General features: G+C 34.5%; 1 protein-coding gene across 1 annotated transcript; it reads left to right on the forward strand.

The window, feature by feature from the left end:
- Nucleotides 1–717: 717 nt before the first annotated feature.
- Nucleotides 718–10,756, forward strand: LOC129889263 (vacuolar protein sorting-associated protein 32 homolog 2-like). The gene is made up of 8 exons (XM_055964497.1): nucleotides 718–958; nucleotides 1,109–1,233; nucleotides 6,650–6,749; nucleotides 8,201–8,286; nucleotides 8,391–8,482; nucleotides 9,001–9,115; nucleotides 9,197–9,386; nucleotides 10,398–10,756. The coding sequence occupies exons 2-7, from the start codon at nucleotides 1,162–1,164 to the stop codon at nucleotides 9,380–9,382; spliced, it is 651 nt and encodes a 216-aa protein (XP_055820472.1). The 5' UTR covers nucleotides 718–958; nucleotides 1,109–1,161; the 3' UTR covers nucleotides 9,383–9,386; nucleotides 10,398–10,756.
- The last annotated feature ends 2,308 nt before the right edge of the window (nucleotides 10,757–13,064 follow it).

Here is a 13,064-nt window from a genome sequence, read left to right on the forward strand (position 1 = left end):
TTTCAAGCGTGATGTTTGGTGAATTTAGATGTCCATGAGACACACTTATGTTGGTAAATATGTGTATATGGTTTTTGACAAAGTTAAAATGTCTATCTAATCGTTAAGACAATTGGGGCCCATCTATATGTTTGACATAAAGTATATCAATAACATTAATAATTTAAAACACAAAATTGAAATTTCACAAAAAAAGGGAAAATTAGTTTTGGTATAATTTGGAGACGTACATTTACACTTTGTCTGGATGGTTGTTATATATTGTTTCATATTGTATTGTATGTATCGTACTGTATTGATTTAATGATATAATGTTTAGAAAGATTGTATCGTTCTCACGCGATTGCACCAAATCAATAGTTATACAAAATGGGTATTTTCATCATTACATAACGATATGTTTAAACGATACGATATAATAGAATTTAAGTAATAATCAAAATAAACATTGTATTTCGACTAACAATACAACACAATACAACAAGTAACAACCATCTAAACAAGGTATTAACTAACTTAACTCAACTCATAGCTTTAAGCCCCAATTCCTTGGTGAAAAGAGCCCCCCCCCCCTTTTTTTTATCCATTTCTTTAGTCTTTAGGGAGCCAAAGCTTGACTTTACTAAATTAAACTCAACCTTATTGATGAAAATTCGATTCCCCGTATTGTAATCCGCTCCCCATTTCTCCTTCTCCTTAGCTCAATTTTCAAAAAAAGAAAAAGAAAAAAAAAAGAGCAGCAGCATTTGATCCCTAAATTGATCTCAACTTTGAAAAAATAAATAAATTCCATTGGTCTGTCGGAACACAGCACTGACGTCTCGTCCACATAAGCAATCTTCTGCCGAAAACGATCCAACCTTTAAAATTTATTGAGAAATTTCTCAGATCGTTACAAACTTCAAAGGTCGAAACCGGATTGATACGAATTTTTAAAAAACCTTTCAAATTATCTCAGGTCAGTCAATTAAACTCTACACTCAAACGCATAATAAAGCAAACATGTAGTATTGAATTATTTACATGAAATTTTTTCAAGATTCATATATTCATTGTGTAGATCGGTTTCTCTAGCTGATCTACTGAACCCGTTCGAATTTTCTTGCAGGATTTAAATAATTTTGATTTTTTGGATTTTAATTGTTGCTGACAAAATCAAGAATGTTTACCCGAATGTTTGGAAAACCTAAACAAGAAACAAATGCTCTAGCTACGCTAGACAAGTTAAACGAGGTATGATAATCTTGATTTCTTGGATTTTCTCTTTAGACTTTGTTAAACAAATATTTTGGGTTGTCTCTACTTTTATTTGTAAGGTTTGATGGTGACGAATTTAATTTTGCTTTTGCCGGTTATGGGGGCTAGGTGGGGGATCTAGTATTAGCTATACTATTATTACAGTAAATGAGTTTTGATACTTAATTCAGTTGAAGTTGGCGAATGAATAGCTGTGCGTAGTTATGTGAGGCTCTTTTTGTGGAATTTGTTGCTAGATAGAACTTGCCGTAATTCAGGCAGTTCTATATGTTATTGTTGTGTGAGCCAAAAATTTGTCGGAAACAACCTATCTGCATCACACAAGGTAGGGGTAAGGCAAGGTAGGTTTAATGTTTGTGTACACTTTTCCCTCCTTAGATCTCAATTGTGGGATCACACTGGGTATGTTGTTGTTGTTGCAATCATCTATTTCTCCATTCAATTTATGTTTTTGTTGTTTGAACTAAAATTCTACCATTTTGGGAATTCTATTGAGTGGTGGTTAGACCGGCTTTGTTGTATGGAACAAAGTATTGACTAGTCAAGAACTCTCAAGTTCAAAAGATGCAAGTGACGGAAATGAGGATTTTTAGATGGATGTGTGGGCATACTAGGAGCGATAGGATTAGAAATGAGGATATTCAAAACAAAGTGGGAGTGACCTTTGTGGTGGACAAGATGAGAGAAGAAAGATTGAGATGGTTTGGACATGTGAAGATGAGATCCATGGATGCACTAGTGAGGAGGCTTTTGGTATTTAATATCATTTGTGGTTTACTCTGTTTAAGTGATCACACATTCTTCTTGTTGTTATGGTTCCTTGCATATAGTTGTTACTGCTTTGCTATTAGTTGTCATGTTTCTCCTCACTACCTTTTTTCGTTTTATTACTGCTTTAATTTGCTTGAGTCGAGGGTCTTTCAAAAGCAATCTCTTTACCTTGGAGAGATAGTGGTAAGTAGGGCAAACCGATAAACCGCACCAAACCGACAAACCGAACCAAACCGGAAAAAAAAACTCGACTAGTGGTTTGGTTTGACTTGGTTTGGTGTTTGGAAAAAAAAATCCGACCATTATAGGGTTGGTTTGGTTTTAACTAAAAAAAGTCAAACCGAACCCAAACCAACCCGATTATAGATATACTACTTTTAAATTATGTTATACATAAAAATATTTATTAAAATATAATTTATAAATATATTTTTAAAATTTTTCATAATTTTTGTTTTCTTTCTTACATTTAGATTTGGATTTGAGAAGCTCATCTAAATAATATACAAAAAAAGCTCATCTTATAAAGTTATATTATAAAGTTAAAACTTCAAACATTGTTCTGCCTCCATCTTATATGTTGATATTTTGTACTAGAACTCTTTTTAAGAAGTACTGCTCTGTGCTTTTTATTAGATACTATGAAAAACCCGAGAAACCCAAAAAAACCCGAAAAAATCGAAAAACCCGAAAAACCCCAAAAAAACCGAAAAAAATTGATATTGAAAAACCCGACTTTTATTGGTTTGGTTTGGTTTATAGATTTAATAATCCGACACAAATGATTTGGTTTGGTTTGTAAAAAATCCGAACCAACCCGGTTCATGTACACCCCTAGTGGTAAGGATTGCGTAAATTGTACCCTCCCTAGACTCTACTTTGTGAGATTTCACTGGTTATGTTGTTGTTGTGTGACCTGTCAAAAGGAATGCAAGAAAGAATTAAGAGTCAATAATGCAGACTGAGGTTTGTCCTGTCTAACGTAATTCACATACACAAGAATGTTCACAATGTTCTTTCTAATAAGACTGCACCCTTCCCATCCCAAGGGGTGGGCAAGTTAGCTGTTGGAATCGATGCTAAGCTAGAGGTGTGTTGAAAAACTTCATAGACTAAAGGGTTCTGGTTGAGCAAGAACAGAATAGAGTATGTGGAGTGTAAATTCAGTAAGGCGATGCATGAGGAAGGCATGGAAGGTAGGCTTGACACATAAACTATCCCCAAGAGAGACAGATTCAAGTACCTTGGATCTATACTCTAGGGGAGTGGGGACATCGACGAGGATATCATACATCGTATTAGTGCAGCATGGATGAAGTGAAGGCTTGCCTCTGGAGTCTTGTGACAAAAAGGTACTATCAAAATTCAAAGGTAAGTTTTATAGAGTAGTGGTTGGACCAACATTATTGTATGGGACGGAGTGCTGGCCAGTCAAAAATTCTCATGTTCAGTAGATGCATGTTGAGGTGGATGCGTGGTCATACTAAGAGCGATAAGATTAGAAATGAGGATATTCGAAATAAGGTGGGAGTGACCTTCATGGTGGACAAGATGAGAGAAAAATGACTGAGATGGTTTGAACATGTGAATATGAGATTCATGGTTGCACCAGTGAGGAGGTGTGAGAGGTTAGTTATATAGGGTGACTTGAGAGGCAGGGGCAGCCAAAAAAGTATTGGAGAGAGATGATAAACAGGACATGATGCAGCTTTAGATTACCGAGGACATGGCCTTATATAAAAATGTGTGTAAGACATGTATTATGGTATAAGGTTAGTAGGTAGTTTAGTGTTGTCTTGCTTAGGGTGGTTGGTGTTTGCCATTGTACTAGTTGTATTACTATAGTTTTTGTTTTTGGTATCCATCAATTTTTTTAATTGTATTCAATAATCTATCCTAGTATGTTGTTTATTGTGTTTCTGTTATTACATTGTTTTGTTGTTATTGTTGCTCCGTTCTGGTAGACTTTGCACATGTTTCCTTGTGACATGTTATATTTTCTTCTTTGTATCTGGAATTGTTGCATTTGAGTCGAGGGTCTTTCAGAAACAACCTCTTTACCTCTATGAGGTAGTGGTAAAGTCTGCGTACATTCTACCCTTCCCAGACTTCACTTGTGGGATTTTACGGGTATGTTGTTGTTGGGGTGGTTATTCAACTAGTAGTTGACATTTCGATGGGGTTTTTGACATAAAAATCAAAAGATTTCAAGATTTGTAGTTATTAGTAACCGATACTAAGAACTTGTTTTGTTGTATTCAATATGTGAGAAGAGACTAAGAGCCCGTTTGGATGGACTTAAAAAAAAGTAACTTTTATGTATAAAGTGCTTTTAGAACTTTAAAGTGCTGAAAGTTATTTTTATAAATAAGCAGTTGAGTGTTTGGATAAAAGTGCTTAAATGAGGAAAATTATGTGAATTTTAGGGTTAAAAGAATAAAAAGGGTAGTTTGGGAATTTAGTTAAAATATAAGGGATATAAAAGTAATTTCCATGGTCAAAGAAAATGACTTTAAGCACTTAGAAAAAAAAATTAGGAATCCTAACTTTTCATTTTTGACTGACTTTAAGAACTTTCTGGCTTAAAGTTAGCATTAGGCAAACACGTCCAAAAGCGGAAAAGGGGCTTTAAGTTGGTTTTGACCAACTTAAAGCCAATCCAAACGGGCTCTAAGACTGTATTCCCCATGATTTCATAACTTTAGCAAGTTTATTTTGTTGGTGATCAATCCTGGTGTTATACATGCAAAGCTGACGAATATGGTTCATCTAACGTCTTTCGACCTGAATAGAAGAATATCACTCTAAATCCTTTATGTCTTAGGTGTTCAATATTAAGCCTCGTCATTAGTTTCGGATTGACTTTCCTTGCAATAGTTCAAGTCATTAGATGAGGGTTATAAACCTCAAATCTCTGTTGTTAATCCCGTTTCGTAATCTCTACTTTTATTAAATAGTTAAGATTTATGACAAGTTCTAACGTTTGCAACCGCTAAAAAGCAATCAAAGCGAAGGGATTTAATAATACATGCACAATCACCGTTCAAGAGTCACTATTATCTTTGACCTACGTTCTTTATTCCATCATGGTTCCCGCAATCCTAGTTATGGTGTTTATCTAATCATGCTTGCAAAAACAACAGCAAAAGATGTAGAAGAAATCATAGCAATGAACTTACAAGAGAAGAATAATAAAATTGAAATTGTATTAGCAAAAACAATGATCAAAGTACGCAGCACAAACTCCAAGAACTAAGAACAAGTCAACAATGTTATGTCTCTGCTCAAAAAGTCGATAGTAATGCATCCCCTTAACAAAAAAATCATATGGAAAGTATTTATAGACATAAAAACCTATCCTAATCCAACTAGGAAAACTTGGCCACGTCAGTTCTCCACGGACCGTCATTTAGATAAATGGTCCATGGAAGTTGGAAGTCAACCGTCAACTGTCCTTTTTAAGTTTGGAACTTGCTGGTAATCACGGGTCAATCCACGGTTGATGAACACTTTGACGATCCGTTAGCTTGAACCGTGGTTTGAGACCAAAAATACTTCTTCGCGGAACCTTGGTCGACAAGTGACAAGACGGTTCGTGGACTGGTTCCACGGTCCGTCAAAAGGCTTGTAGAATGAAGTCCGAATTGTACTTCTACAGTACCTCTTCTATGGAAATAAAGGACGGTCCGTCATTTGGTTTCATGGGCCATCAACTTGGAACCAACTTGTAGCATTGCAGATCCACTTCCACGAGTAACAGGATGGTCCGTGGATTGATTCCACGGTTTGTCATTTTCTTTCACGGATCAACACTTGGTCATTTTATTTCAAAACTCCAACTTTCGCGCACGCACCGTCTTCGTGCACATAAACAAAAAATGTCATCAAATCAAACAAAAACATACTTAAGAACTACAAAATCTTTTGTTAAAAAGCATCCAATGTGCTGTGAAATCCCCGTACATCAGGCTGCCGCCTGCCGCAGGTGGATATGATAGATTTTACAGGTGGCTACTCTTTTGCAAACTGATTGTATCTGAGAGAATGTGCGAACACATATGAGTTACCCTCTCTTGAATAGCTGGACTGAATGTTTGGTAATTGCCGTTTATCTAGGTGTGGAAATATTATGCTTTCGTGGATTTCTTATTGTGCCCTGATTGGGAGAAGCAAAATTCAAATTTGTAAAGTCTGGTTTTTCTTCTACTTTCTACAACACGAAGCTTCCAGTGTTTCTTCTTCTGAAACTATGGAGGTTTACGATGAATGATTGAATAAAAAAGTTACAGTTTTGGTTTGGCCTAGTCTTAATTCAGGGAAAGTTCATTAAGGGTGTGGGTGCTTTGCCAACCATGTTTATGATAGTTATTCATGACCATCTTATTTGATAGGAAGACAAATGTAAAGCTAGAACCAGAGGGGTTTAAACATATTATCCTTGTTTCCTCCTATTTTGGTGAAGGAATTGAAGGCTATCTTGTTTCCCCTGTTTGCTAAATCGTTTTGCAGACTCGTTTTTTAATAACCTTTTTCTTGTTATTTCAGTCAAAGTTATTAGCTTATTTAAAATTTTCAAGTAAATGATAAAGGGCTTAAGTTTTATTTTGGTTATGCTGTACAGACGCTTGAGATGCTTGAGAAAAAGGAGAAGGTTTTGCTGAAGAAGGCTGCAGCTGAGGTTGAAAAAGCGAAGGAATTTACTAGAGCAAAAAACAAAAGGGGTAGGTTCTACTGAAAAGGGATAGAGAAAACAAGATGAGATTTCTTCTTTCTATGTAATTCACTAGTTATGAATACCTTTACATTGATATTTTTGTTTTCTAATGATATAATGTTATTGTCATGCACTTAGGGATGTGGCATACCATGAAAAATACTCTTGTGCATGTACAATCAACTGCTGGGTGTTTAATGTTCATTATTCCCATGTATTTGCTTGATCTCTCGAATCGAGTAACATCAGACAGATCTGATGATATGACTGTGTTTTGTGTGTGAGACAAGGTAGTTTATGTATGGTGAACTTGCTAGTAGCTTTAAAGCTGCAAAATTATCTCATAATATGAAGTGAGAACGGGATACAGTTTTTTTTTATTTTTTATGTCATTGGTATGTTATGAAAATTTTTAAAAATATAGTATACATATTGGTATCTTTGTGAACTTATCGTCTTATCCTTTCTGATTTTCTGCTTGGGGGATTTGGGGTGATACATGAGGTTATCCCTTGAGGTCCTTGTCATTTTACAATTTCCTTGACTCCGCTTAAAGTCTTTTTAATGTTTCAATTCGACAATTTGAAGTTTAATGTTTCAATTCGACAATTTGAAGTAAGGAACAAAATGGAAAAGAAAGGTATGAGTCTTTGTTTTTTAACCTCTTTTTATTTCAGAAAGCTTTTCTTTTAATTGGATAATGGGCACCCTCTCTATCCTTCTCCACTTTTCTCGAACTATTTTATCTACTTATTTTCAAAGAGGGAATGTTTCAAAAGAACATTGGATAGTCAAAACTTAGGGGAGTTATCCTTCAATAGGAGATACTTATGTCCTTTCTCTTACCTTGTAGGTTACAATGGTTGTCTTTGCAAATTCTCATGCTATAGACATATTCAAGACATGATTGACCAATCACCTGGGCCTCAATTTTATAAAAAATTGGGGTCAATTATATGAATCCTTCGAAAATGTTCCTCTTTGTCCGGACCCAAATCATTTGAACAACTTTGATGTCTTTCCACTAAAAGTTTGACTTCCTTTTGGAGGTATCTTAGATCATGTAAAAAATTAGAGAAAATAATGTATTTCCTCTGAAAGAACTGGTTAGAAATAATAAGCTTAGAGATGCTTTCAATGAAAACTGCATTTGATCCTAGCTGGTCTGCTTGAATTCTGGATATTTTGCTTCATTTTCCTGGATATTTCCACTTTAATGTAAAGGAACAAACATGGTTTACTTTGCTCATACCAGATCAAGCTAGTCTGTTGGGTGTGAGTTACAATGAATAGTTATCATTCTCGCTCATGCACATGGATTTCAGTAATTGCTGCCTTTAGCGTTGTAAGGATATACTTATTATTGGATGGTGTTGTGAATCATGTTCTTGTATTTTGAGTCATCATGTCTCTCAGTTTAGTTTGTTGTCAGCAGTAACAGATTTCTTTTATTTTTAGCTGCAATACAATGTTTGAAAAGGAAAAGGCTTTATGAGCAGCAAATCGAGCAGCTTGGGAACTTCCAATTGCGTATTCATGATCAGGTGCTCTTCATGTGTTCCTACATCTTGGAATCTTTGCACCACCTGTATCATAAAAGCATGAAGAGACGGCGATCTGCATTCACTTATTTGTGTATTGGTTTCAGATGATAATGTTAGAAGGTGCGAAAGCCACAACGGAGACTGTTGATGCTTTAAGAACTGGAGCAGCTGCAATGAAAGCTATGCAAAAGGCAACGTAAGTTTCATATGCTACATGCTCATTGCCATATAGTGGTGCCTTTTCTTCTGTAGATGCAAACATCTTTTGCAGAGACAAACTTGAGAAAAATACAAAGTGGGAAATGAGAGGTCTCCAAGTCAGGTCTTTTTGGTCGATGCATGTTAAAACATCAAATTTACCTTGTAATTTTCCTCATGATTGAAAATGTATGATCTGTCATTACTGAATCACCACTGAGGTCAGGATTTTTTGTAATTTTCTTTCATGATTTAATAGATGTCAGTAATCTTAAATTCCATAACACTTCATATCTTTTAATTTTGAGTTGCCATATGCTATTTAAGCACACATGAGTTTAGTTTTTCATATCACCCACACCTACGCAACGTGTTGTCTGTATATGTCACTTGAGTGTTTCTGATTCGTCAAGATCAATCTCCAATACTTGCTAGTAATAGTTCGGATTGTTGTTATGGTTTTCTGTTTAACTCAGGGTTTTGTCCCTGATATAAGCTAGTGTATTCTGTTTTTAGGAATATTGACGATGTTGACAAAACAATGGATGAGATCAATGAGCAGACTGAGAATATGAAATTGATTCAGGAAGCATTGTCAACACCAATTGGTTCAGCCGCTGATTTTGATGAAGTATCTCCGACTTATTCCTTAACATTTTAATCTTTTATAATTACTCTTTCTGGACAAGAATTTACATGTATCCTTCTGCAGGATGAATTGGAGGCAGAACTTGAAGAATTGGAGGGGGCTGAATTGGAGGAACAGCTCCTTCAGCCTGCTACAACTGCTCCTGTTGCACCAATTAATCTACCTGCTGGCAGGCAACAAGTGCGTCCTGCTGCTCAGAAGACGGAAGAAGATGAGCTTGCCGCTTTGCAGGCTGAAATGGCTCTTTGAACAGGTCATTTCCATTCACGCTCCTCTGTTGCCACTGAGTGTCGAGTCAAGGAACCTCTGATTTACGTATTGGAAATTTTGAAGTACCTGATGATATATTTCTATTTACATGCACAAATTACAGCTGAGACATGCTATATTTAGATATATCTGAACACACTTCCAGTTTTATGTTTTATTTTCATATTTTTTTCCTTTGTGGTGCGCTTGCAGTAGCGCTAGTCCGTAGGTCGGGATTTTGTGGGTGGTAACTAGTATCCAGTTTCATCACTTATACGTGGATTATATATCAATCGATTGATTGGGCTTTAGGTTTCTAACTTGAATGATCTCAAGTTGGCAAAGGAATTTTCGGAATGGGCTTATTAGCTGGTATGAATATTGTGCAATTCAAACTGGTTTGATAAAAAAGAAATTGTCCGACTCATGTACTTTCACCTCCCCTGTCTGGGTATGGATAACAGGATAAATGTGTAGGACACAATTAGATTCCTTCCTATTTGCTTATCAGTTTGCTAATGTGATTCCACTCTCGACTCTTGATAACAAACTAAAGGTTTCTCTTCCCTCACTTTTTTCTCTACCCTCGTGGAAATCCCATTTAAAAGCAGGAAAAGGAACCTTTAGTGCCCCATAAACAGATCATAGAGTACCAAGAATCTCTCTGAAATTGTACCAGCAAACAGTTGCTCTGCAAATTTGCCTATTCCTTTTCTTTGCTTCTAACTGGAGATATTAGTTCTTCCTTTTCAGAAGGATCTGTTAAATGAGTGTAAAAAAAAAAGCGCCGGATATATTAGTTACTATCTTGTTCAGATAGATGTGCTGTGTTTCGACAAAGTTATGCAGATTTTAAATGTCAGTTAAGTTCATGATTGTTGGACTGTGTTTTTCATTTTCGCTGGTCATAGCTGCAAAATCACCACAATGAAGCAGCTGGAGTGTTTGCGGTCTTTATGATGGATTTTGTGTGTCAACTTTCTTGACTGCTTCCTTTGTTGGTGTCTTTCTGCAGTTCTTGTTGCCTCCCACGAGATAGCTTGGGGGCTTTGAATTCTTAAGGATGCATGCAGGATCAGAAGTTACTGTATAAATGACAGCAGATGATGAGTTTACATTCTATGTGAAGTTGAAGTGGGAAAAAAGCATGCTACTTTCGTGTGAAATATGAAAAAGGTGTTTTAAAATAACTTTTAAATGATTTTTCAAGACTTGGTTGTTTAATATTGAAACATTATTATGGTCAGAAAACCTTCTATATATACAAGCCCTTATTTTAGATGTGTGAAAAGTACTAGCTTTAAAAAAGGGTAAACACTCTGATATGCATAGAATTATTAGAAATGATTCATCTATATCATCATTTAAGAGTTAGGTTAATCTATGTCATTGTCATTATAAAAAAGGTTCATACATGCCATTATTTTTAATATAAAATCTATTCAATTTTGTAAAATCATTTATCACACGTGGCTAGTGGCGGATTCAAGATTTTTACTTTTAAGTGTTTTGATTTTTAGTGAAAAATTGGGTCCGGCTAGTCACTGTTTCCGAAATTAAATTTTAGGGAAAATTGGGTTGGGCTACTAATTGTTCCCGAAATTTAATGAAAAAACGTAATATTGCAGGGGTCAATTTGAATTATACTATTCATTGTGCTACACTTTGTTTCTTGTTTAGGGGTTCAAAATTAATATATTACATAAAATATAAAAAATTTATCTTATATAGATACAATATAATTTTTTGTAGAGGAGATTTGGTTGAATGCCCCCCCCCCCCCCCCGAGATTTGCCCCTGCACATGGCCTCTTATTAGAGGGTCCATATCACTTAATTAAAGGCTCAATATTTAATTAAAATCTAAATTAAAACTAGACTCATTTAAATAAAACTTGACTCAACCCCCCGCCCCCCCAACTGGGGTGGATCGGATTTTATAAATGGGTCTGGTTATAATTAAGTAAACTTTACCTAAATCCCATAGTGAAAAAGGTCAATTACAATGTATCCCTTATTTTTCTTAAATTACCCGATTTTTTTTTTTTTTTCAAATTTCTGATACATTACTCACCTTCCTGATACATCAGTTTTTGGGTGTAAAATAATTAATGCTTGTGAGTTATTTATGGATAGTAACGTAATTTAAGTTATGATTGATTGTTTCAATCAATTAGAGTGTTAAATAAGGTAAATAATTCTTTTAAGAACAAAACAGTTATGAAGATCAAGGAAAATTCTAAAAAGAGAGCATCAGTGCGAAAAAAAATTCAATCCAAATTTCAATTTTCATCAAGCGATTCAAGATAAATATCGCGATACTACTGATTACATGTTCTTTACAAGATTAATCATTCAAAATTTCTCAAAATATCTGAAAACAAGAGGGGCAGAAAAAATACATTTTTTTCTAAAAATAATCTGCGAGTCGTGCAAGGATCACAGATGATATAATTTAAAATGTCTAACAATGTCAATTGAGAAGTTATGGTATCAATATCATCAGATCATTTTTGTGATTGTAGGTAATGTCTTCAGAAGTGACGGGGAAGGTCGTCGCACAGTGTGATTGAGCAAAATCATGAATGTTAAAATAGTCAATGCTCCAGCCTGATGAGCAGTTCCTAGAGAAACTGGGACAACTTTTTACAGTTTTAGAGGTTGTATTTGATACATATTTCAATTAATCAGAATAGTATTTGAATATCAATAATTGATACATGGATGATTGATAATTATTTTTATTGTAAGTTACTTGGTAGTGATGTAAATTCAAGTTCGACAAATGAGGATAACTGATACATAATCATTCGACATATTCGACATATAAAGGGTTGATACATTGAACATTGTTTTATTTTTTTCAACTGAATTGTGGCTGATACATAACATGTATTGATATAGGTTGTATATGTATCAGAATCATTAAATATAGATACATGGGATGCTGATACATAGACAATATGTATCAGAATAATTAAATATTGATACATGATAATCTGATATATAATCAAGATGTATCAGAAGAACTAAATCTTGATACATGAGATTCTGATACATAAAACAATATGTATCAGAATAATTAAAGCTTGATTTATGAGATGCTGATACATAAACATGATCTATCAGAATCATTACATTTTGATACATGAGAATTTAATACATAAACAAGATGTATCAGACACACTAAAGGTTGATAAGTGAGGTGTTGATACATAGACAAGATGTATCAAAAATATTAAATATTGATACATGATAATCTGATATATAATCAAGATGAATCAGATTCATTAAAGCTGATACATGAGATTCTGATACATAAACAAGATGTATCAGAATCACTAAATCTTGATACATGAGATGCTGATACATATACAATATTAGAAGCATTCAAGTTTGATAAATTAGAATCTGATACATTAACAGTATGTATCAGAAACAGTCAAGTTTAATAAATTAGAATATGATACATTAACAGTATGTATCAGAAGCAGTCAAGTTTTATACATTAGAATATGATACATTAACAGTATGTATCAGAAGCAGTCAAGTTTTATACATTAGAATATGATACATTAATAGTATGTATCAGAATCAATAAGCAGTCAAGTATGATACATGATAATATGATATATAAACTTTCATCTTATATTAGAGTTTCATACATGAGAAAAACTTAAAAG

This window comes from Solanum dulcamara, chromosome 5 (assembly GCF_947179165.1).
Source record: "Solanum dulcamara chromosome 5, daSolDulc1.2, whole genome shotgun sequence".
NCBI lineage: Eukaryota > Viridiplantae > Streptophyta > Magnoliopsida > Solanales > Solanaceae > Solanum > Solanum dulcamara.